General features: G+C 42.1%; 1 protein-coding gene across 2 annotated transcripts in view; it reads right to left on the bottom strand.

Annotated features, from left to right (window-relative positions):
- Hibch (3-hydroxyisobutyryl-CoA hydrolase) overlaps nt 1-8304 on the bottom strand; it is a 66327-nt gene extending 58023 nt beyond the window's left edge. The window contains exons 1-2 of one of the 2 annotated variants that reach the window (XM_034499177.2): nt 8100-8304; nt 680-722 (exon numbers count right to left, since the gene is read on the bottom strand). In XM_034499177.2, coding sequence (XP_034355068.1) covers nt 680-722; nt 8100-8134 — 78 coding nt within the window. In that variant the 5' untranslated portion in view covers nt 8135-8304. The remainder of the gene's footprint in view (nt 1-679; nt 723-8099) is intronic. The other variant, XM_076931935.1, reaches the window with a different exon arrangement.
- Nucleotides 8305-25712: the final 17408 nt, after the last annotated feature.

Raw genomic sequence — 25712 nt, 5'->3', positions numbered from 1 at the left:
TAATCTGATAAACAATGAATAGACAATGATAAACAAAGAACTTTGCAAGGTACAACATGCATAATAACTGTTAAAGTATGATGTCATTTATACACTGGACACTGTATTAGTTTAAGAATTTCAGGTTTTATTTTACGTGTTTGGGTGCTTTGTCTGCATGTATGTCTTTGCTCCAAATTCTTACAGCACCTACAGAGGCCACAAGAGGGCATCAGATACATGGAATTGAATTTACATACTGTAGTAACCCATAAATCCTAGGAAATGAACCCCAGTCCTCTACAAGGGCAGCCAGTATCTTAGCCACTGCTAAGCTGTTTCTCCAGCCCACATGCTAAATTTTTAAAATTAACATTTAGGAGTTCTATATAGTAAATACTATCCTCATCATACACACACACACACAAGAATATCTATCAAAAGGCAAGCTACTATTACTCTTTACCAAGATTAAGTTGTACACTCAGTATTTAAACCAGGACAGTAAGATTTACCCACATTCATTATAGAAGCCTTAGAACACAGAGTGTGTAGGAGGTGGCTTGTGGTTGGGAGATTGACAACAGTGGTTAGGGGACCAGGGAAACCTGCCAACCCAGTGCTGTCTATTTCCCTAATGGTGACACTCTTAAGCTGTATCATAAACTATCAATCCCAACAAAAGAAACTCCAAACTTACCAGATGTTGCAGAATGACACTGGCTCTTCTGAATGAGCTGAACCTGAAACAAAAGTAGAGGAACATGGTAACAGGTTACAATGCCTCAATGTACAAACTCTATAAAGCCTTAAAGCCTCTTCTAAAGGTTACTGGAACGAAACCTTGAGAAACAGATTTAAAACTGCTGACAGGCACATCGATGAAAGTGATGTATCTATTTTAAAGGACTTTGGCAATTTCTTCTAAAACTAAACACCCTCCTCCCACGTGTTTTGGGAGCTTTCTTGGGGATGGAAACAAATGCCAACCACCTACTTAATGGAAATCAAAGATTAACCAAAATAATTCCATTAATGCAACCTGAGAAACCAACACTTGTTTGGGGTTACTTACAGAGCATGCATAAGGGTTAACTTACAGAGCATGCATGAGGGGTTACTTACAGAGCATGCATGAGTGTTAACTTACAGAGCATGCATAAGGGTTAACTTACAGAGCATGTATAAGGGTTAACTTACAGAGCATGCATGAGGGGTTACTTACAGAGCATGCATGAGGGTTAACTTACAGAGCATGCATGAGGGGTTACTTACAGAGCATGCATAAGGGTTAACTTACAGAGCATGCATGAGGGGTAACTTACAGAGCATGCATGAGGGGTTACTTACAGAGCATGCATGAGGGTTAACTTACAGAGCATTCATAAGGGTTAACTTACAGAGCATGCATGAGGGGTTACTTACAGAGCATGCATAAGGGTTAACTTACAGAGCATGCATAAGAGTTAACTTACAGAGCATGCATAAGGGTTAACTTACAGAGCATGCATAAGGGTTAACTTACAGAGCATGCATAAGGGTTAACTTACAGAGCATGCATAAGGGTTAACTTACAGAGCATGCATAAGGGTTAACTTACAGAGCATGTATGAGGGGTTACTTACAGAGCATGCATAAGGGTTAACTTACAGAGCATGCATAAGGGTTAACTTACAGAGCATGCATAAGGGTTAACTTACAGAGCATGCATAAGGGTTACTTACAGAGCATGCATAAGGGTTAACTTACAGAGCATGCATGAGGGGTTACTTACAGAGCATGCATAAGGGTTAACTTACAGAGCATGCATGAGGGGTTACTTACAGAGCATGCATAAGGGTTAACTTACAGAGCATGCATGAGGGGTTACTTACAGAGTGCTTAAGTGTGGGTAACCTTAAGCAGCCACACCACCAGAATGTTTTGTCCCAACAAAGATGTTAACTTTCCCATAGTTGCATAGAAGTCCCTGCTTCTGTTTGCCTTCCATGATCTATAAACTCTGGCACTTTCCAAGACCATAAGGTCATGTGCAATTAGCACAGAATTACAGACAAAAGGCTGGGAGGTGCAGGAGGGAGGGGCTGGAATCTCAGGTGAGGGTCCACTAAGTCTCTCAAACTCTCTACAGAAGATTGTCAACAGTCCACAACCCTGGGCTTGGGAAGCGCTGTGTGTGTGTGTGTGTGTGTGTGTGTGTGTGTGTGTGTGTGTGGACAATGGTTGTTATACTTGAGGATAGCTCTCTACAATACCACATAATCCAATAATCCTACTCTGAGTTTGATTTAAATGACACCTACGAGAAAACTTGCAAACTTACACATGCATTTCATTAGCTTCATGTATAAATCCAAAACAGAGGCATAACCAGGGTGTCCTTAAATAAATCCATATAAGAATATAAGCCATGAAAAGAAATGAGCTACTGACACAAACATTCCACAAATGTCAGCATGAAAATTAATGTGTACTCATAAGAAGTTAATCTGAAAAGACTAATGCTGTGAAGATTTCAACTGTAGGATATTTTGAAAATGGCAGAATTCTGAAATTCACAGAAAGATAAATAACTGTCAGCGATTTAGGAGGAGAAAGCAATGAATAGCGGAGATGTGTTCAAACTAATCTGTTTAACACTGCACATGCCATTAGATATTTATTAACTTTTTTGCACAAGATTTTCATTTAATTTTTTGTAATCTAAATACATTTTACAAATCGAAGTCTGCAAAAATTTTAATTTACATTTTGATTATTTATTTTGTGTATTAAGATGTAGAATCTGTAATTTGGTAAGGATGCAATACAATACACTCTGCTGAAGACCCCGGTGTTCCCCATGCGTCTGTAAGCTAGAATCTGCTGAAGACAACAATGTCTCCTGTGTGTGTTCACTAGAATCTGCTAAAAATCCCAGTGTCCCCATGTGTGTACACTAGAATCTACTGAAAACCTCAGTGTCCCCGTGTATGTACACTAGAATCTGCTAAAGACTCAAGTATCCCCCATGTGGGGACACTAGAATCTGATGAAGACTCCAGCAAATATTCCAAAACTCTGGCCATAACAACTCCAGTTAAGTTTAAACAATGGAGGTGAGGCACAGGCATGGGGATTTTGTTTAAAGTGTCACAAAATGACTACTACAAAGTACAAGTGAGTTGTCCAAAATATTCTGTAGTCCTTAATAAGGTCAGTACCTAAATGCCAGCTCAAAGCTACAGAGGATGCTGCAAGACTAGAAAAATCAAGTAACAATCTAACCAGTACTTGAGACACATGAGGGCATGAAAAACATGGGCATGAAAACTTCAAATCCCAGTGTAATTTGAGATACAGTTCTGCTGGAATCAAAATAAGATAACCCACACCTACCACACCTAAGTGGGAAGCACTAGGCAAGGCACTTACAGCACAAAGATACCAGACAGATGACAAGGGAAGAAGAGTTGAGTGTAACTAAATCATTGTCTATACTAATTATATTGTTCCCATTTAGTGCATGCATACTAAACTATTATTTATAAACTGATCTTGGGGCTTGGGATGTAGCTCAATGATACAGCATTTAGTTCAATTCCTATTACAACAAAAATAAAGTATGATATTTGAGAGTTCAAGCTACAAATAATTCTAAACTTATCATCTCTCCCTTTTCTTCTACCTCCAAAGCTGCCCTCGGGGGACAGGGGAAGGTTCCACACATCTCAGGAAGTTCAGAAGTCCTTGTTCAGTTATCATCAAGCCTACGTAATCCCTGTAGGGGATGTGAAATTAGTTTAACTGCAGCCTGGACAAGAACCATGTGTACACTGGAACACGGCTCAAAATGCAGAATATTTGCTCCACCAGAGACAGACTATAGAAAAAACTGAAGGCAGGACATGGAATTGTACTGGTGATTATAATACACACTAAGGTGCATGCCTTTATTTCCAGCACTGGGAAGGCAGAGGCAGGTTCAAGGCCAGCCCAGTCTACAGTTACAGAGAGACTCTGTCTCAAACAAACAAACAATAACAAAACCAAAACAATCTTAGAAGAATAAAAATGTCAGAAACTTCTTTACAAATTAATTATCTAATAAAGCAAATACAAGCTTACAAAATCACACAGCTGTATTCAAAACTGTTCAAGCAAAGTAGGATGATAAGAGATTGCCCCAGCAGCCTTCAGGGTAGATAGGTCAAAAGACAAATGTGGTGAACAGACAAAAACAGCCACTTGGTTTACTGGGTTTTGAAGTGAAAACTCTAGAAACAAAGAGGATTTCAAAGCAAGACTAGGAAGGAGAGTGCAGGTCCTGAGACCCTTAAAAGGACACTGGCTGCTTTATAGGATGAATACAAATTTGATTTTTAGGTTGGATATGCTGTGACAAAGAGCAAAAACATTCAATAGCTAATGAAGAAAAGACCCTGAAGCTTAACAGAGCAGTGAGGACTCGAGGACACATCAGGAGGTAATAGGCACAGACCACCACAGAGGCTCCAGAACCTGTACCTATCTGTAAGAGATAAATACAAACACTGTAGCTCACAGTGAATGCTAAAAAGACCCTATGAGGGACAGAATTTTTAAAAGCCACCCTGATAGTTGCAGGAATGGTGGGTCTACATTTTACCAACAGCATCAATGCCAGAGCTGAGAAGCTATCACTGATGCAGAGAGCCTTCTCCTACACCCAGCAGTCCCCTCCTGGCCCCCACTGCTATCATGTAGTGACCATCACTAACTGCTTCTGCTTGGTCTGTTTGGGTTTGTGTCTCCTGGCACAGAAATTTAAAAATGCATAGTAAGCCTCAAAGATTGCACTGTTGTTCAACCAGACATGAAAGACAGAGGCAGCAAGCACCAGGAGTCAAACAAGGTAGGTAGGCAGAGGGCAACAGATGCTTACTTAACAGCAATCTTTTTACAGAATTAGCTAGTCTTCTCTATCTAAAGCTGGCTTTACATAATCTGTACTTTTTCCTTTAAAACACTTATCAAGGTCAGTAACTAAATATCACTTTGTCTTAAGTATTTACTTAAGGATTACCTGATAGGAATACCTGGCCCACAGTACCTACAGTATAACTAGTGCCCAGAACAGTGCTTCCCAGTAGCTACAACAGATTATTTTACTCATAAAGTAAACTTAGATCCGAATCCTTCAGATCCAGGCTAGTAAACTTTTATTTAACTTCATTACAAGGAAGGCACTTATGCGAGCTTCTAAGCTGATGAGAGCAGACACTGAAGTAAAACTCAGTAAGATTTATATAGCACTCACATACAGAACTTACTCAAGCTGGAAGAAATAAGCCCATCAACATCTACATTTCTGCAAAATGTAGGTGCTAAATTGAGGGTGATCTATAAGCTTGGGTGTACAGGAAGAGATAAGGGGTGGGAGGGTTGGAGGAACAGATTACATTAGAAGACCATGGGCCCTACCAAAACGATGCTTAGATGCTCATGTTTCCTGCTGCATCATTCACAACAGCAAACAGATGGAAGCAGCCTAGACAGCCATCAACAGCTCAGGATAAAGGAAACTGTGGCACACGGGCACAACAGAATTCTATAGCAGGAAAGCCAGGACGTGTGCAGGAAAATAGGAACTGGAAGTTACTATGTGTCTTAGTGAGGGTTTCTACTGCTGTGATTAAACACTATGACCAAAAGCAACTCAGGGAACAAAGGGTTTATTTGGCTTACACTTTCTTGTCACTATTCGTCACTGAAGGAAGACAGAGTGGAAACTCACACTGGACAGGCACCTGGAGGCAAGAGCTGATGAAAGGGCCATGTAGGAGTGCTGCTTATAGGCTTGCTTGTCATGGTTTCTCCAGCCTACTTTCTTCTAACACCCAGGACCACCAGTCCAGGGATGTCACCATGCATAATGAGCCAGGCCCTCCCACACAAATCACTAGTTAAGAAAACGCCCTACAGAATTACCTGAAGCCCTATTTTTATGGAGGCATTTTCTGCACTGAGATTCCCTCCTCTGAGATGATTCCTGCTAGTATCAAGTTGACATAAAAACTAGTTAGCACACTATGATAAGCAATGTATCCCAGGCTCAGACAAATACATCCTGTTTGTGGATGCTAGATTTACATATATGGGGTAACTGTAGGTCATAAAACTAAAATAGGACCGTGAGAGCACAAACGGGTCTTAAGGGAAGGCTGCAGGTCGGTGAGGAGGGAATGACAGTAAAAGAGCAAAGTGCCATGAAGCAGAAGAACTAGGGAGTGGAGGAAGAGGCTGACCAGCAACTAAGCCAGGGGAGGAGAGTGGGGATAAAACCAACAATAGAAACAGTGTGTACAGAACTGCCATAACGAGCCTCATAACTTAGTCAGCTTATCCAAAATGAAAGACAAAAATGGGTGCTAGAGATCACTTAGAAATCTAGTGTATACATAACTGCACACATTTGAAGTGCAACTGAAGCACTCAGCATAGGACTCAGAATAATCAAGTATACAATACTTTGAAGGTTCTCTTCAAAGAAATGGTGCTGAGACAGAGAAAACCACCCAACTGCTAAATTGGCACTGCAGTGGTAGGAACATAGGACAACACCAGAGGAGCGAAGGGAGGCTTAGTTCAATGGCATTGCTCAATTACATCAACCAAGGCACACCCACCCCTTTCCTTCCACAGTGTCTCAGATCTCCTTCCACATTTATGGAAGTCCACTCCTCTTGACTGCATGACCTTGGCTCCAATCCCTTTTGCTAGGGTAATATCTGTCCCAGGACTGGCTCTAGAAAAGGGTGACCTCAGATCAATACTGTCCAATTGGTCCTGGCAGCTTACATGTTGAAATGTGGAGTGAAATAGGGACAAGCTGAACCACAGTAATGACAGAATCTTTCAAGATGAAATTAACTTTATTAATATACATGCCTCTCCTGCATGGTTCCCAAATAATTTAGAATTTGCCATCATCAAAAAGCAACAACAATGAATATATGAGCAGATGCTAGTATTCACCACAAAAGAAAAAAACAAAGCAAGGCAACTTCAATGTGTAACAAAACTACCTGAAAATCAAACCACTGAATACAATGTTGGTGCTTTCTGCTGAAAAGGCACTATTCTTTTTAAGATGTTTTTTAACTTTATATATATATATATATATATATATATATATATATATATATATGCCCATGTGAATATAGGTGTCCAGTGAATCCAGAAGAAACTATCAGATTCCTTGGAGCCGGAGGTAAAGGTAGTTACGAGCCACACAGGAAGCAGAACTTTATCCTCTCAGTCCTTCAAGAGCAGTATAGGCTCTTAAAACTCCGGAGCTCTAGATCCAACGGTAACTTTTCATTTAGAACAAAGAAACACTCTATGCCTTTGCAGGAACTTTCCACAACAGACTGTAAGGCATAAGGAATGTGCAGACAGGACAAGGGTACGTTCCACTGCTGAGGTGCTCCTAGACCACACAGATGTCTAACAGTAAACATTTCATCACCCAAAAAGTACTTCAGTGAAGCGTTTCACAGGGGGGCAACTGAAGTTTTTGTGTATGGTACTGGGGAAAGGAATTACACAAGCCGGAGCTCCTGAAATGGGTGCTACCACATTTCCCTCTGCCGAGGTCCGATTGCAGTGTGAGGCACTTTCAAAATGTTAAGACTTGCACTTATGTTCCCGTCAAGCCACGTTAAATGACCACAACATTATTCTGTGAGTTCCAGTTACCCGCGTTGCTACTACAGCTGGCTGAAAAGCTACTCAAGTTCCTTACCCGGAGCCCAGGTACACAACCTGTCACTTCTGTGTGACTTGAGAAAATACCCTACACAGTAAATAAGGTGGCGCGTCCCCACACTGCACCCAATTCCAAGAAAGAAAATAAATAGGAGTCAAACAGGAGAGGGGGAAAGTCGTGGGAAGTCAAGGCCAAACAGAAGCTTGAGGTCGGAAACTGAAGGTGCCGTTGAAAAAAGCAAAGTCAGAGGACGCATGCCGCTGCGGCCACGGGCCAGCGAAGCAGAGGGCTGTCATACAAGGGCGACTAGATCTGCGAGGCCTGCGGTGACACTCGCGAGCCTTTTACCCCGGAGAGCCGGCCCTTAGCTCTGGCTCGCTCACCAACTCACCTCGACTGCAGCCGCCACACATACTGCTGCCCCATGGCCTAAAAACCCAGAGCTGAAGAAGCAGAGCGTAGCGGCTAAACCAGCAATTCTTGTCAGACCCGCCCACCGCCGATCGGAGCAGAGAATCCGGGTCACCGATGGACAAGTCCTCCGGAGGGCCAGAGCGGCCCATCGCCTGCACTTCCGCTGCGCTACGCTCATGGGCGGGGCAAAACAGGAGCTAGAGGAACCGAGTAAGAACGAGCCCGGGCAGGGCTGGGACTTGACAGGGCCGGGGCGGGGCCAGGACCCGGGTAAAGGTGGGGCGGGGCCTGGCTAGGGGCGTAACTAGATGAGGGGAGGAGGGAGAGGAGGAGCCAAGACAAAAGCAGAGAGGTGGGTAACCAAAGCAAAGAGAAAAGAAGAAAACCTAGATGGAAAGGAGTTTGCTCCCTAGACTAGGCTGTCTTGGGAAACGCTCAGCTGGTAATTTATGTTTGGCTTTTAAGTTTAACCAGCAGGTATTGATTGATCTGAAGGAGTTTTGTGTAATTTTAATAATTTTTAAGTGAAAAGGTAAATTTAAACCAGACATTACAGACACACTCCTGTAATGCTAGCACTCAGCTGAAACAGAATGGTCACCCTGAACTACATAAGCAAGACCCTGTCTAGGAAAAATAAGTAAATTAAATGTTCGTTGAGATGGAAACAGATGAGATGCATTTGATATCGAGGAGAGCTTCAGTGTCATTTAATAATAGTCTACATAGCTGAACTTGCTTTGAAATATTGCTAATTATCTTGGGGAAAGTTACAGATCCCTCAGTCAACCTCTAACAGACAAAATATCTGATTAAGAGAATGCTCACAAACTAGAAGTCACTGTTATCAGCAAAAGCATACCTACTCGGGAAAGCAGCTTATTACCTAAAACCCATATTTAACTACCCACTCTGGTGGATTTGAATATGCTAGGCCCAGGGAGTGGCACTATTTGGAGGTGTGACCTTGTTGAAGTAGGTGTGGCCTTGCTGGATGAACTGTGTCATTGTGGGCATGGGCTTTAAGACCCTTGTCCTAGCTGCCTGGAAGCCAATCTTCAGATGTTTATCTTCCAAACAAGATGTAGAACTCTCAGCTCCTCTTGCACCACGCCTGCCTGGAGGCTGCCATACTCCCACCTTGATTATGGACTGAACCTCTGAACCTGTAAGTCAGCCCCAATTAAATACCGTCCTTATAAGGGTTGCCTTTGTCATGGTGTCTAATCACAGAAGTAAAACCCTAACCAAGACACCTGCTACTCTAGAGTTTCTTCTAGACGCATACAGATGTCTAGCTGTGAGCATTTGAGCAACAAAAAAGTGTTGGCGTAATAAGGATTCCAAGAAGAGTTTCAGAGAGTAGAAATTAAAGGTGTGTGTGTCATCCACTGAAAGTATACCCTGACCTTAAAGAACTTATTCTTTGTCTTTGGCATATTATAAGATACTTGATAAGAAATTGTCTTTCTATCCTGGATCAAATATAACAATAACTAGAGAACAGAGGAAGCCAACAGACACCATACAAGTGGAAGACACCAGACACAAAGAATTCCTGACCTGCAATTAGTCCTGGAATAGGTACGAGTGGCAGCTATTTGGCTTCACTATCAAAATGTATCATGTCCTATTCGTTCAGGGAAAGAATGAATCTGTTAGCCTGTCCAGCATATGTTACTGGAAAGAAGAGCTTTTCTGTTGCAGCTACAGCCAAAGCATCCTTTTCCTGACTTCATTTGAAAGGGACCTATGCTTCAGTCTTCATGTTTAGAGTGGCCCTATTTTGATTTAATTCTCTGCCATTGAAACTTTTATTTATTTGTTTGTTTATTTATCGTGTGGATCTGTACACATTCAGGTTCAATGGTGTATACGCAGAGGTCAGAGGACAACTTCTAGGAATTGGTTCTCTCCTCCCACCATGTGGGTCTCAGGGATGAACTCAAGTTGTCAGGCTTAGAGGCAGTGCCTTTACCCAGTGAACTATCTTGGTAGCCACTATTAATTTCCTTTCTTTTAAAAAAAAAAAAAGAACCATGCATTTTCACTTTGTACATTAAGAAATCAGCCTTACCCTCAGGATCATTACTGATTGTAAATATTTTCATTATTCCGTAAGGACACCATATCTAACCCAGCCTGGCTTTCTATTGCTGTGATAGACCGTGACCAGAAGCAACTTGGGGAGGAAAGGGTTTACTTCAGCTTACAGTTTATGCATGGTTCCTGTCCTGACTTCAAGGGAAGCAGAGACCACAGAGGAACTCTGCCCAATGGCATATATGCCTGCCTTGGGCACATAGTGTATAATCGATATGTGGACCTTTGCAATTAGCTTTTTTTACTCCACATAGCACTTTTCAAGATTCATTCCCATTATAGCATATATTAGCACTACACTCCTTTCTGACTGGATAATACTTTTACTTTAGTGGGATTGTATGGGAGAGGGAGGAGAGAGGAGGACAAGAAAGGTGTGGTGTTTTGAATTGCTTTGGCCCCCATAGACTCTTGTATTTAAATGCTTGGCCCAAAGGGAGTCAGACTATTAGGAGGTGTGGCCTAATTGGAGTGGGTGTGGCCTTATTGGAGTAGGTGTGGTCCAATGACGACAGATTGGAGACAGGGGACCTTCTAGACTGAATCATCTGTTGCGGTCTAATCTCCACACATCTTAAGGGAATGGCTAAAGGAATGGAGAACAGAAGATCAGAGATGGGGGATGCAATCAGGGGCAGAGTGCTCACTTCTAATCTTGATGTGAAGCGGTGGTCCACAAGCCTCCTTTAACTTGTTAGACCTGTAGAAATATCCAACGGCTCCATTTGTTATTTTCAAGATAAAATTTAACTGTGTTAAATTTGATGATTAACTATCCTTCACAATCTTTGGAAGGGTATGGAAAGGCAAAAAAAAAAAAAAAAAGTAAAACATAAGGAAAATGATGATTAAACAAGAAACTCTGTGGGTAAGGTTATAAAAACATGACCAGAGCCAAGTGAATGCTCTTTCTGATTGTCCAATATTTTTCCCCACTCACAGAAGTTAGAAGGAAACACTAGGTTAATCACACTAAGCAAACATTTCACTATGAGTACATTCTACAAAAAGTCTGTGAAAGGCATACAAAATCAAATATTTTCTATGTATTCTGAAAAGTAACATTATTTTAAGCTCTGGGGGATCAGGGGTAAAGGTGAATGCCCAGATATACTTACCATGAACTCCACAGCACTATGTAAATAATGAGGTACCTCAAAGCCAAACTTTGTGTAAAGCTGTGGGCCACAGCCCCTACCTATGAAGTAATATAACTTAATATAGGGGTCAGAAAAGAAATTGGAATAATAAAAATTTTCTAAATGCACAAAGACCAAGAATTAATTCAAAATGAAATTCATGATGATGCTTGCCTGAATAAAAGCTCATGGTTTCACAGTGCCTCAGCTCAGACTTGAGAATATTGGGGTATAAATTATAGCATTCTTGCTGTGCATACAAATGTTTCTGTTCTTACAGAAACATAATAGTTTAATTATGGAAAAATATTTTGACTGTTTTCTACCATTATTTCTCAGTATGTAAGTAACAACTTAGTAATCTGTGTATTGCTTGGAATGCTTGGTTTTTATAAATCAATGTTGAGTTGCCACCTTGAGTTTCATAAAACAGTCTTTAAACCAATTTTTAATTTGTTTCAATGACCTACAATGAGAACAGGATTTTCAGCAATTCTAAAACATGCTTCTTTCATCTTATTAAATTAAAGAAATTAAATTTATTAAATTATTAAATAAATGCATTATTTTCTATAAAATTAATTTTGTTGCTACCACAATTATTAAATAAATAAATAAAATAAAAATAAAGAAATTAAATTTATTAAATTAAGAAATAAATTCATTATTTTCTATGAAATTAATTTTGTTGCTACCACAAAATATCAAAACAAACAAGTTGCATACATTTCTGAAACAAAACTAAAGATAGCTCATTTCAAAGCAGAATATATAAAAATGAACTACCAATTAGGTCAGAAATATTCCAGATAACAAACTGCACATTAAAATATTAGAAGCTAGGGTGCAGAACCCCATAATAAGCTCCTCTAGAGTACTCTGGGGGGGGGGATGGTAACAAGAAAATATGCACAAAAGTTTAAGAATGGAAGGATGGGACTGGAAAGCTGTGTTACTTTCCAGTCCAGAGCAAGAGTGAGGTCAAGACTTGTCCTAACCCCAAAGAATCGTATCCTGAGACTAGGAATTGTCTTCCTCCTTGCTCTGAGTATACATGTCCCCGAACACATAGACTGTACAACGCCCACTTCTGCCACCCTTGAGGTAGTCTCATAGCCTGGTGGCCAAATTACAGGTTTTACTTCCTCTCTCCCTCTAAGGATGTGACCAACAAACAAGTACCTGGAATACCTCTTCATGCAAATGCAGCATCCCCAGCACCTCAGCCCCAACCAATAATGTAACTCACCCCCCAAACCCCTACCCACTTCCCAGAGTTTATATAGTTCTTGTTGCCCCCAATCAAATAGAGCTATTTCACTGAAAACCAACTCGGAGAAGGTTATTTCATCTGACACTCACACAGCGGAGATCCTGTGGAATCTACCAGTCAAAATAAGCTTTGTTCCTTCCATTCTGGCCCAGTGTACAACAGTGGCTGGGTACCCTGTGGCCAGTAGCAAAACCTGCTGGCAGAAAGAAGACTCGCTGACAATAATCCTGCTGCAGAGGAGAACCTCTGTGCTGGACAGCAGGGAAGATGGCACCTTGTCAGCGGCTAATCCATGAGTGTATAAGCGGTCATTCAGATGGCACACGGGGAAAGGCACCCCAGCATCTCTTCCTGCTATGAATTCAAACTCAGTCCATGCTCTGAGTAAAATGCAGTTATTCATTACCAAGCCACCTATTGTAGATTTACTTTTACATCTTCCTGACAGAAAACATACAGGTGGCAAATGCTGCAACATTTACCTGGTGGACCATAGCCAAAGTCACCTCAAGCTTTCCAAGCGTTGAGCTCTAGTTACTAGGTACAGACAGTGACAGTCGCACAGTGTTGATCTTTGGGCAATTGGTCAGTTTGATGCTAGTTTGAAGTGACATACTTTTTTCAAATTATGCATATATATTGGGGTGAGCGCCGGTGATTTGGAGATCAGGGCCTTCAGATAGATCCTTGGAACTGGAGCTATCACAACAGGAGTTGTGAGCCGCCATGTGAGCTGGTGAACCAAACTCAAGGGCGCAGCATTAGCTCTTGAGTGCAGGGCCAAGCGTGAGCCCATTAGGTACAATTCTGTATAAAGAATATGGCTGAGTCAAGAACGACCCAGAGCTTGGTCAATAGCCAAGGATGGAGCTGTGGCTATTAACCTTAAGACACGGACACATTGGCTAATATGCCATTGAAAGCTCTTTCAGAGGAGTATTTCAGAGGTGGTTTGGAGAAAATGTTCCTCTATGATGATTAAAGGGCACTTTACAAAACAATATATAGTGACCTTTTTTTATCCATATATGTACACAGAAGACTAAAAAACCCAGACTAAAATATCCAAATCACCAACACTTATAGTTTATATGGTAGGTTTTATATGGTAGTTTATATGGTAGGTTTTGTTTTCTATATTTTCCCCACATTTTTCAAAGTCTCCATAAACCTTTCTTTACAATTCAGTGATCATATAATCAGAAAAAAAACCACTGAAAATGCCAAATTTCATCTTAAAGTATTAAATAAATATTAAGAATATTCCCCCAAAAAGGGTGAATTTTTAGCACTGAGTTGTCCTTGAAGTCTTGGCATCTATGACACAGCATCCCTGAAGGAATGCAATGGAAATATATAAAGGAACTTTAAGTGTGGCCCAGCCAGTCTGGGCTGCCCCATCTCAAAGAACTGTTACATAAAATTGGAAGGCAAACCCTGAAAATGCCTGTAACATGTGAGGATGGGTTGCTATGTTTGCTATATTGCTAGTGGAATTTCACAAAATAAATGAGTGTTCCTTCTTGCTGCTGTAAGTTCCCTGAATGCAGAAGCACCCCAGGCTCCTTGACTATTTACATATATGAAAATAAAGCCAGGACATTATCTAAGAAATGCAAATGTTGACTGAACAGAGAAATGATCATGTGAAAAGGCAACTAAAAGAGGAAGAGGGAAGCTCGAAATGCTCATGATACAACTCACAGACCACAGGAAGTCCAGAAGAAGGAAGACCAACATGTGAATGCTTCAGTCCTACTTAGAAGAGGAAACAAAATAATCCAGGAGGTAGAGGGTGGGAGGGACTTAAGGGAAAGAGAGGAGGGGGAGAGGAAAAAGGGAGAGCAAGATTAGGTGTGGGAGGAGAAGGGGTGACGTACAGAGATCAGGAAATTGAACAGAGGTATGTAGCAATAGGGGATGGGGTACTGGAGGGTAGCCAACAGAAAGTCCCAGACACCAGGAAAGCAAGAGGCTCCCAGAACCCAATGGGGATGACATTAGCTGAAACACTCAACAAAGGGGAGAAAGAACCTGTGGAGACCAGATCCAGAGATTAGGCATGGCCCCCATTTGGGGGATGGGGCTACCCATCCATCTCAAAAAAAAAAAAAAACAAACAAAAAAAAAAACTCAGAATTGCTCCTGTCTAAAGGAAATACAGGGACAAAGAGTGGAGCAGAGACTGAAGGAAAGGCCATCCAGAGACTGCCCCACCTGGGGATCCATCCCACATGCAGCCACCAAACCCAGACTATTGCTGATGCCAAGATGTGCATGCTGACAGGAACCTGATTTAGCTGTCTCCTCAGAGGCTCTACCAGAGCCTGACAAATACAGAGGCAGATGCTCACAGCCAACCATTGGACTGAGCACAGGGTCCCCAATGGAGGAGTTAGAGAAAGAACTGAAGGAGCTGAAGGAGTTTGCAACCCCATAGAAAGAACAATATCAACCAACCAGACCCCTCTGAGCTCCCAGGGACTAAACCACCAACCAAAGAATACACATGGAAGGACCCATGGCTCCAGCTGTATATGCAGCAGAGGATGGCCTTATCTGGTATCAATGGGAGGGGAGGCCCTTGGTCCTGTGAAGGCTTGATGTCCCAGAATAGGAGAATGCTAGGGTGGTGAGGAGGGAGAGGGGGTTGAACTCCTTCTTAGAAGCAGGGGGCAGGGGGAATGGGATAGGGAGTTTGCAGAGGGGAAACCGGGAAGGGGATAACATTTGAAATGTAAATTAAAAAAATAACCAATAAAAAAAATTTTGAAAAGAGGCAGAGGGAAAGTAGATAACAAAAATATAGAAATTTGAACACCTCTAAGTATGCTGTAGTACACAATTCCTCAATAAGAGGCAGGAGTGTTGTTTTACAAACACTGCTGGAAAAGTTGGGAACAATGTCAAGAGTATTACATTCCCAAATACTGACCTCACAGTAGTAATTCAAATTCTTACCCACAATGCATGTAAATCCATTACTTCACGTGCAAAATGTCTATGGACAATGATGAATAAAAGTCTATGTTATGTACTGACTAAAGTGTCCCTTAATATACACCAGTCTGTCATAAAGGAACCAACTCTACTCAGATGATGAAGCTGAAGAGATTATATTAAAGAGACTAAAATGTTAAGGTTTAATTCAGTTAGGCTGGGAAAGGTACTAGCGAGGACCCAAACCATCAGACAATCAGGAAGAACATTAGTTGGGCTAAGCGAGAGGAAATATGGCTGGAATCATGTTACCAGTGCCCAGAGGAATCTAGATTGACTGAAGGGAAAGTCACCCCTTTAGGGTCCTTGTGGGGAAGAAATCTCGCAGGCGGGGGGAAGAGGGAGTCCTGCAGTCCGGTTCCACAGCGGTCTGGCATCAGGGTCCCGGGTGGGCTTCCCACGCTGCCAGCGGAGAGTCCCACATTGGTACAGCCACCGCGGGCTGGCGGTGGGCAGCTCAAGTTTCCAAAGGCTGGGAACCTGGCGGTGGCAGATCAGGCAACACATGGAGTCCTGTTTTCCAAAGCTTTTATTGTTCATGGCATGGTAAATGGATGTAGGTGGTATGTGCTTCCCCCACCAAAGGCCAGGGGAGCCTAATTTTATAGGGAGGGGGGAAAGTGGAGGGAATAACTTAATTAGCTATGCCCCTGGCCTTTAGATAACTCATTAATATTTAAATATTTGGAGGTGGAGACCTCTACCTGTGCTGCGTGATTGAAGGTTGCAGGTTAAATGGAGTTACCTCGTCCAAGGCCCAACAGGCCCTTACAAGTTTGAAGCCACAGTCAGAACCCTGTCAGAAGCTTGAAAGGACTTTGAAAAAATAAATACCCCAACTTTCTCCTTTTCTATCCTTTAATGTCTTGTTTGGTCACTCACAATTGTCACACAAGAGAAAGGCATATTAATGATTTGTCTTTTGAGGTAGAGTTGAGCAAGAAGAGAATAATTGGCAGATTTGTAACAGCAAAACTATGGAGCCAATATCCAATGATAGAAGAAGGTTTAAATAATTATGCTGTTAATCGTTCTCAGAAAGAAAGAACACTATGGAATCAGGAAGCTCAAGAGAGAAAGTGACCAACTCCATCTGAAGGAGAACAGGAGATTCGTTTGTTGTCCTGCAAGCAAAGTTCCTCTCTCTCAATCTTGCTCTTGGTTATTATAAGTAGTTAGTCCAGGGTGGGGGTGTATGTCTATAATCCTAGCAAATACAAGTCTCAAGAGGCCAGCCTGAGCTACACAATGAGTCTGTCTCAAAACAAACAAAATATCACATTCCAACTAGAAGAGTTGCATACACAACAAAAAGACAGTGTGCAGTCTCATCCTTTGACCACTCCAGGCCACCCTACTCATTTTAGCCTTTCTATATCTCCAGATCTTTTTCCAAGTCTGTATGTGCATGTGTGTGTGTCTGTGTTATGTGTGTATATATATTCAGGAAAATACACTAAAAATGCCAAAGAATACACACACACACACACACAGAGAGAGAGAGAGAGAGAGAGAGAGAGAGAGAGAGAGAGAGAGAGAGAGAGAGAGAGAGAGACTCATTGTATAGCTCAGGCTGGTCTCTTGTGCTTTGTATTTGCTAGGATTATAGACATATACCCCCACCCTGAACTATTTATAATAACCAAGAGCAAAATTGAGAGAGAAGAACTTTACTTTTAGGACAACTCTGTGTGTGTGTGTGTGTGTGTGTGTGTGTGTGTGTGTATTGTATAAAATAGTATCCATATGTTCAAAAATACAATATGAAAACATTTATATATAAATATATGTAGGGGGGATAATTAGAAAATACCTTGGCGTGGGCTGGCTATCTAATTGGTGTGGTGATTCTACTTAGCTCTGGCCACCATGTCCCCCATTAGAAGCGGCCAGAAGCCATGCGCACCACACCTAGACGCACAAGACGCTAGCATGGAGGATGGCTCTGCCAATCCCCCACGCTCTATCCACAAAGCTCGGCTGAACCCCAGACAATACCTGCCATCCTCGAAGTACCCAGTAGAAATGAGACTCTTAAAGCATAATGATTATCTAAAGGATTTATATATTTAGAAATGCTCAATCAACAAGATGCCCACACAATTAGAGCTGTTACCCAATATCTAACCTTTTGATAGAAGTTGCTACCCAGGACAGCTTTTGTCCCATCCGTGGTTCTCCATGGCTGATAGCCTCCTTCTCCTCCCCTTCCTCTCTTTCTCCTCTCCTCTTCCTCTTTTTCTCCCCTCCCTTCCTCTTCTACTGCCTAATCACAAAGCTCCACTGTGAAGACAATGTAGCATAATAAATATTCTGCTACAAATATATTATATGTATAATACAATATAAATGTTATATTTTGGAACATATCATAGATACTCTTTTATAAATTGTATTTTTCAGTGAATAACTTATAAATAATATTTTTTGCAAAAGTTACCGTTTCTCAGCATTTAACAATTTAAAAGCTCTTTAAAACTTTGTTTCTTTGTATCCAGTTGTGATGGCTAATCATGTCAACTTGACTCCATTTGAAATCAACTAAAACCCCAAACTGCTGGGCACTCCTGTGAGGCATTTTTATAACTAGAATTACTTGGAGCAGGAAGTCCCAACCCCATCTGGGTCACACCTTCTGGAGGCAGCCCACATAAAAGGGCATGGAAGAAGGAAACATTGCCTTTTCCTCACCTGTCCTTATTCTCACCAGGAAGTTCATCTCACCTGTTGCTGCCAGTTTTAAATCCAACATCATCAGGGTTCCCACAGACCCCAAACCAGCAGCTCCCCAGTGCCAGATTGGGAGTGCTGAGACATCCAGCCTTGTGGACTACACAAGTACAATATTGTAGCCTTTTGGTGGGACAGCCATTGTTCAACTACCCTGACCACTTCCTGTGAGCCAGTCTAATACATCCCACATCTACATTCATTGTATCAGTTCTGTTCCTTTAAGAACCCCAACTGATACATTACTTATAACTACTGTGCAGTCTCCATTTCTCAGACATTTCATCTGGTGTCTTGTCTTGTCTTGTCTTAGCAAGCACATGTGATATACTGCCTCTTAGACTTGCTCACATTGCCTTCTTAGCCATCCAGCCAATTTCAGGCCACTGACCTGTTTTGTACAGCTTGTAAACCAGTTTTTACAATTTTAGGTTGTTTTGGTTTGTTTTTGTTTTTGTTTTTTACAGCTCACATAGGAAAGCAGTAGAGAAAAACGTGATCTTTAAAATGTATTTATCATCCAGCCTCTCTCAGAAAAATGTTCGTTAACTCTTGGCATGGGGCCATTTCTCTATTATAAATCCCCAGAACTGTAATTTTTAGTCAATGGGTGTGAATATTTGTGAGGCTTATTACATTCTATCAAACTCTCCTCAGAATTCTTGAGCCAACTCATGCCCTTCTCAGTAATACATAAGCTTTGTCAGTTGCTACTATCTGTCCCCCATGGGTGGCTGACTCAAACCAAACCTTCTGAATATTATTTTCTCCCAGCTAACTTGATAGTGAATGATTCAAGGTTGCACTTCTCTTAACAGTGTTTGGTCACTAGTAGTTTTTCCTTTCATGATTTAAATAACTTGCATTTGCTACTTGGGGACAGAACGTTTTCATTCTACTCATAAGCCCTCTTTGTAAATAAGAATGTTACTCGCTAACCTTTTACAATTACAAATTTCAAATATTTTTTCTTTGTTTTACTCTGTGTGCCTTTTTAGATAAAATAAGTTTAAAAGTCCCACTTAAATTGGTTAAATTGCTACTTTCCTTAGTAATATTTTCTTTGCTCCACATTTCCTTTGTGAGGCTTTAACCTTCTAAGGCAGTGGTTCTCAGCCTTCTTAATGCTGCAGCTCTTTCAAAAGATTTTTCATCTTAGGTTTGTTCCTCCCCCACCCCCCACCCCATAGACTCATGTGTTTGAATGCTTGCCTCATAGGGAGTGGCACTATTAAGAGGTGTGGCCTTGTTGGAGGAAGTGTATCACTGTGGGGGCGGGCTTTGAAGTTTCCTATGCTCAGGCTCTGCCCAATGTGGAGGAGACCCTCCTGCTGGATGCCTGTAGATGTTCGAGATATAGAACTCTTGGCTCCTCTGGCGCCATGTTTTGCCTGCATGGTGCTATGCTTCCCACCATGATGAAAATGGAGTAAACCTCTGAAACTATAAATCATCCCCAATTAAATGGTTTCCTTTATAAGAGTTGCCTTGGTCATCGTGTCTCTTCACAGTAATAGAAACCCTAAGATAGAAGTTGCTACCAGGAGTGGGGTATTGCTGTAACAGGCCTGCCCATGCTTTTATTTGGAGGAAGTTGGATTTTGAGACTTTGGAAAGCAGTGGAATGCTTTGAGGCTTAATGGGCCATCCTTGTAGGATTATGGAAGACATTTATGCTGAGGTTGATTTGAACTCTGGGGTCCTGTCTCAAGAGGTTTCAGAGAACAGTAATTTTAGTGTGTTGCCTGGAGATCTTTCTTATAATGTTTTGGTGAAGAATGTGGCTGCTTTTGGGGGAGTCTGCCTGAGGCTAAGGTGAAGAGATTCATGTTGGTTGCATTAAAGAAGGAGGTCTCAAGAACGCCTAGAATAGACTCTGCCCTGTGCTTTACTCTTATGAAGAACATTTTGATTAAGCAATCTGAAAAAAATGAAAAATACAAAATGTAATTCAAGTATTAAAGAGACACTGGGAAGTAGAATGGAGCTAAATCCTGTGTTCAAGGAGATAAACAGATAAAGGGAGTAGTGACTTTGGGGCAAGATCTCACACAGCTAAGATTGACCTGTTTGTTTGCAGTTGAACAAGGGATAGTTATTTCATGTTAGGAGTTATTATAACATGATTAATGTTTTCATTTGGAGTTTTAGTCTGGAATAACTACAATCCAGAAATGGAGGGCACACCTGTGACTCAGATCTTGAGTGTGAAGATACATGCTTTTGATTCAGATCTGGAGACATAGTGGCCATGAACCGATTAGGCCCAGGCACAGTGGTACACACCTTTAATCTCAGCACTCTGGAGACATGAAGATCTCTGATTTCAAGGTCAGTTTACAGAGCAAGGTCTAGGACATCCGAGCCTAGGCGGTAAAGGATGTAATAGGATGAGGAGGGCATGTTCCAGTCCCAGCAAACAGCAGAACTCAGCAGCTTCAACCACATGGCTCTAGGATTAGAGTCAAGAATAGAAGAGGTTACTGGGCCAATTGATTTTGGAGCTAAATTAGTGGTGATTAAGAAGAGGCCAGCATCACTGAGGTGAAATCTTCTAAGTGTTTTCTGAGAGTACAAAGAAGCCGTGTTCCAGATATAGCCAAGGTTATACCTTGTGGTATAACTGGAGTTGGTAATGTGTAAGAATCATCCAGGTGGTACTACTTTTGAAGGCATGAAAAAATCATAACAAGTAGCTCAGGCTTGGCACCGTGAGAGGCTAGGTAAGAACACTGGTGAAATTTAGCCTCAGTTGCAGTTGACAGCCCAGGACTAAAAGGGTCATGCAAAGAAGCTGATGCTAAGCACCAGGAAGAGAGCCTATGAGAAGTTTTTGGTGAAGACTAGTTGCAGCATTAGACCCCAGCATATTGGAGATACCAGTACCATGGAATGACCCCCAAGAACAGTAGCAACAGTGGCATGACCTCAACCAGAACCTAGAGTGATACAGAAGGCGGAGTTGGAGAAGTGACCCACGCCCTCTGGAAGAGCTCAGAAGACCAGGTATGAATCCCAGACTTTGGAACAAGAAGCTATACAGTTAAAGTTGCCTTGGATACCCCAAGATGTTAGAGATGCCAGAGCCAGTGGGATACCTGCCAAAGAAAGCTGCTAACAGAGAGTGGAACAGCCCAAGAGAAAGAATTGTGTTGCAGTTAACTGGAGTTGGACATGGAGATGTAAGCCATCACCAACTAAATGTTTTCTTTTATAAGAGTTGCCTTCCAGTAATTAAAGGGGACCTTGTAATGGCTCCAGTCCTCCTGTCATTGTTCAGTGAGGCATGAGGGTCATACCCGTCCTGATGTCTTTTTTCTGGAGAGGGGATACTTTTGACATCAACCCCTATGCAGTCAGGCTTGTCCCTCAGGGGACCCAGAAACATATTTTTAACTTTTTTTTTTTAATATTCCCTTGCAGTGCTTAGCCTCGCAGCCTACACAAGAATTCAGATCACCAGACAGAGGGGGTTCTGGGTGGCCCCTCTCTGCTTGGTCTAGGGGTGGAAGTCCCCTCTTTTAGGTTGGGTGGAGATGGGATTTGGGAACACCCTGGATAGAATAACAACCTCATCTTGAGTCTCATGCTCCCTCATAGCTAACTTATGATAATGTATCTGAATAGATTTTGTTATCAGATTATCTATCTTTTGTTTCCCAAAGTTAGTCAGCCTATTTAAGGCCCAGGGACCAAAAGAAATAAGCAAAAATAACCCAATTAATGGTCCCAAGATGGAAGGGAGTAGGGTTGACAATCATGGAGAGGTTGAGAACCAATTCTTGTACCAGCTCTCATCTTTCTCTTTCTCTGTCTTCTCTCAAGACCTTCTCTGGCCTTTTTCATGCTTTCTTTAACCACCCCCCTGTCTTGTCTATGTAATAGCAACATTCTTTTTTAAGGGCTGTACACAGTCTAGAGCTGTACACAGTCTTTTCAATTGTAAAAGAGTAAATCAAGACCAATAAAGTCCTTCACAATTTTTGGAGATCACTTTAGACAACGAAACGAGGGATTTCTTCAGATTAGTAATGGCAATCTCTAGCTATTTGATGTCCTTGTCATTGGCCCATCGAAGGTCTGAGTAGTATAAGTCCAGAGGGCAGCATCAGGATTAGATCTTCCAACAGCAGACACGGTGGGTGGTTCATTTTTACCTGGAAAGGAAAAAGAAGGGAATTCTCAGGGAAATTTGGTAACCCTTCCCTACAGCACATGTGGTCTTTCTTGGGCCAAGTCCAGTCTCTGGCTGCAGCTTCCAATGCCAGGTATTTCCTGTTCCTAATATCTCTAGCACCCTCAAATCCACTGTTACTTAAGCATCACCTTCTAAGCTTCCTGAACTACCCAGCAGGATGTTGTTCCATGCATGGAGTCCAACCCTGCTGCATATTATCTGTCCCCAGTAGCTGTCTAGACCTGTGGAGTGAGCTTCCACAATACTATAACTTTGAAGTTTTGCATGCTTGCAAAATCAGTACTAAATTCCACTGTGGGCTCAATACATAGCCTGGCTTGCTCTCAACTCAGCTGTGACAGCCTCTGATTACCAATGTGGCAGAACCCAGTAAGATAGCTCCCAAGCTGGTTGAGATGAGTAGGTTGCCTGGGAGCTTTCAGTGGGCGCTGTCTTGTACTGAAGGAACCACTCCTCTTGCAGCAGGGAGCTGGAAAGTTCTCTCTTAGCTGTGCCACCCTCTGTTAACAGTCAGTAGCACTTCCCGCAGTGACCTTGTCCACAATTGTAAATTTTACTCTCCCTTCTTCCCTGGCCCAAATGCATATCTTCACATCCTTTTGCTTCACTTCCTGCTAAGAGCTGTCCCTGCAAATCTAGATAAATGCAACAAGAACAAATCCCATGCTGCATTGAAATAAAACTTCCTCCACAACATAAATTATTCCTTTGAATTTGAATTTCTCATTTGAATTCAGCTTCACTTGTATTTGCAGGAAAGGAAATGTGCCTAGAGGCTTTGTGAAACTGTAACAGAAATGGCCTCCAGGCCAGTCCCCTCCCCTGCCAGCCCTTCTTCCTCCCAAAACCTCCTGTCTGTCTGTCCTTCTGTTGGCATTCTGCTCTTCTGCATTTCCACCAGAATGGCCTGTTGAGCTATGCATGCACCTTTCTAAGGCTCCTCTGGTCCACAGCTCCAACTTCTTCTGTATTCCTGGCCAGGCTAGAACCCCAGTGCTCACTCCTCTGCTTTCCCAGTGAGACTGCACCCCTCCTGACAGTTCTGCAACTCATGAAAACAACACCATAAGTTTGGGCCGAAAGGTCTGATGTGTTAGCTGGCGGGTAACATTTTACAGTTAAACCATATAGTCTGAGAAAGGTTTTTAAATGACTGGGTAATACTATGTGAATACTGGAGCTAAATTTCCAGGGTCAAACTTAGCCTCACCAGATACTACTACATGTTTGAGTAAACTAACCCCTTTACATCTTAATTTTCTTATAAGTATTTCTTTATATTATATTATAGTATAAAGATTTATTATAATAGTTATTTATATAATGATATAGATTTTTAAAATAAAATGTATATAACCTTAACTTCCATAAGGGGTAAGGTTTAAGATTATTACTGTGTGTATGTGAGCACACAGGTGTACCATAGCACATAAGTGCAGGCCAGAGGACGATTTTTGGGAGTCAGTCCTCTCTATTTACCATGTGGATACCAGAAATCAAAGTGAGGTCGTCAGGCTTGGTGGCAAGCACTTTTACCTGCTGCGCCATCTCATCAGTTGTGAGGTAAGTCTTAACAGCTATACAGCTGTTGTAAGCTGCATGTTATGGCTGCATGAGACTGTTCGCGGCAATAGCAATGGTGGCCATAAACATGGAGTTATAAAAGTTTACAGATTGACATCCTAGAGCAGGGTTGGTAAAAGGGTCAATAAGTATGAGTGGCAAAGTTGACAGAGAGGAGAGGAGAGATAGGTCTTGATCACCAGCAGCTTGCTCTAAGCAGTTAACAGAGGTGAGGAGCTAGTCAAGGCTTCTCAGCAAGCAAGAAACCCAGTGGGATATATATTGTAGGGCGGTCTCTGCAGCTGCAAAGAAATGGGCTGGATTCATAGCTCCTACTCTAGTCCTTCCCCAGTTCTGCTTCTAGATACGAATCTACTCCCATCCACTTATGGTAAATGTCATATTTATATTATTCCTTGGTTCTGCTGTCATAGATATGATTTCATAATTGATAATAGCAGTAACACCAAGAACGGACTTAGGAGAATGGATCTAAAGGACAATATGAGACTCTAGGCATGGCGGGACCATCTGTACTCCCAGCAACCAGAAGGCAGAAACAGGAGGATAGGGAATTTGAGGGCAGCAGTGGTTATAAAGTGAGACTCTTTCTGAAATACATACATACATACATACATACATACATACATACATACATGCACACATACATACATGTGAGAAAGAAGGCTGAATCAACTGAACCTGTGAGTGAGTGAAGGGTGGATGGAGAGTGGAAGTTGTTGAGGAGCCTACAGGGGCCAACTGGGTTCGAGCTGGGAGACAGAAACATTTAAACCGCTAACTGTTTTTCAGAGTAGATTAGTACTGCCTTAGCTCATGTCCTTCCTGGTAGTTTCTTGTTGTTCTCAGAGTTGCCATCACAGTGCTGTGGCAAGAGGGCAGCTTGTGGGGAGGTTGATGAGGAAGCCGCCTAGCTAGAATTGTTTGAAGAGCTTCCCAGTTCCAGCCACAGGAGAAATTGAAGGGAAGCCGATGGACAAGTCTTACCAGTTACAGAAGGGCCCACTGCACTCACAGAGACTCTGAGCCCCTTCTATCCCAAAGTTGAATGTTGCCCTTTTAAAATTCCTACCCTTGCTGCCCTTCCTCCATCACCACCCATTCCTATTTCCACCTATCCTTCCCAACTATATCCTTAGGTACATTGAGCATTATTAGTTTAAAGAGTTGCAGCGAGATGAGTTTCCCACCCAAGATGTGCTCCTTGCCTGGCTGGGCCTTGACCCACAGTTAATAAGGTGTATGTCCAGAAGACACTGCTTTGGCTAAACGAACATGTAGGAACAAGACCTATTAGAACAGGGGGACTTGAATATCGCTAGCAGGAAGTCCAGCTTCACAGCTTCAAACCATCTGTCAAACCCATATCACCAAGGGTTCGAATGAATGGAGGAGGAATATTCTCAAAGAGTTTGTTGGTGGTTCTGGAGAAACAACGCACACCATGAACTGTGGATGAAGCAACCCTGAGCTTTCTGGCCCTCTCACATAGATTGACCACGCTTCACTTGTGACGTAGGGGACGCCAGACTCTGCCTGGCTGGCATGGGATGCCCTCGCCCG

This window comes from Arvicanthis niloticus, chromosome 3 (assembly GCF_011762505.2).
Source record: "Arvicanthis niloticus isolate mArvNil1 chromosome 3, mArvNil1.pat.X, whole genome shotgun sequence".
In the NCBI taxonomy this organism is placed as follows: Eukaryota; Metazoa; Chordata; class Mammalia; order Rodentia; family Muridae; genus Arvicanthis; species Arvicanthis niloticus.
Note: the sequence above shows the minus strand (reverse complement) of the source record. Positions and strands in the feature narration are given on the sequence as shown.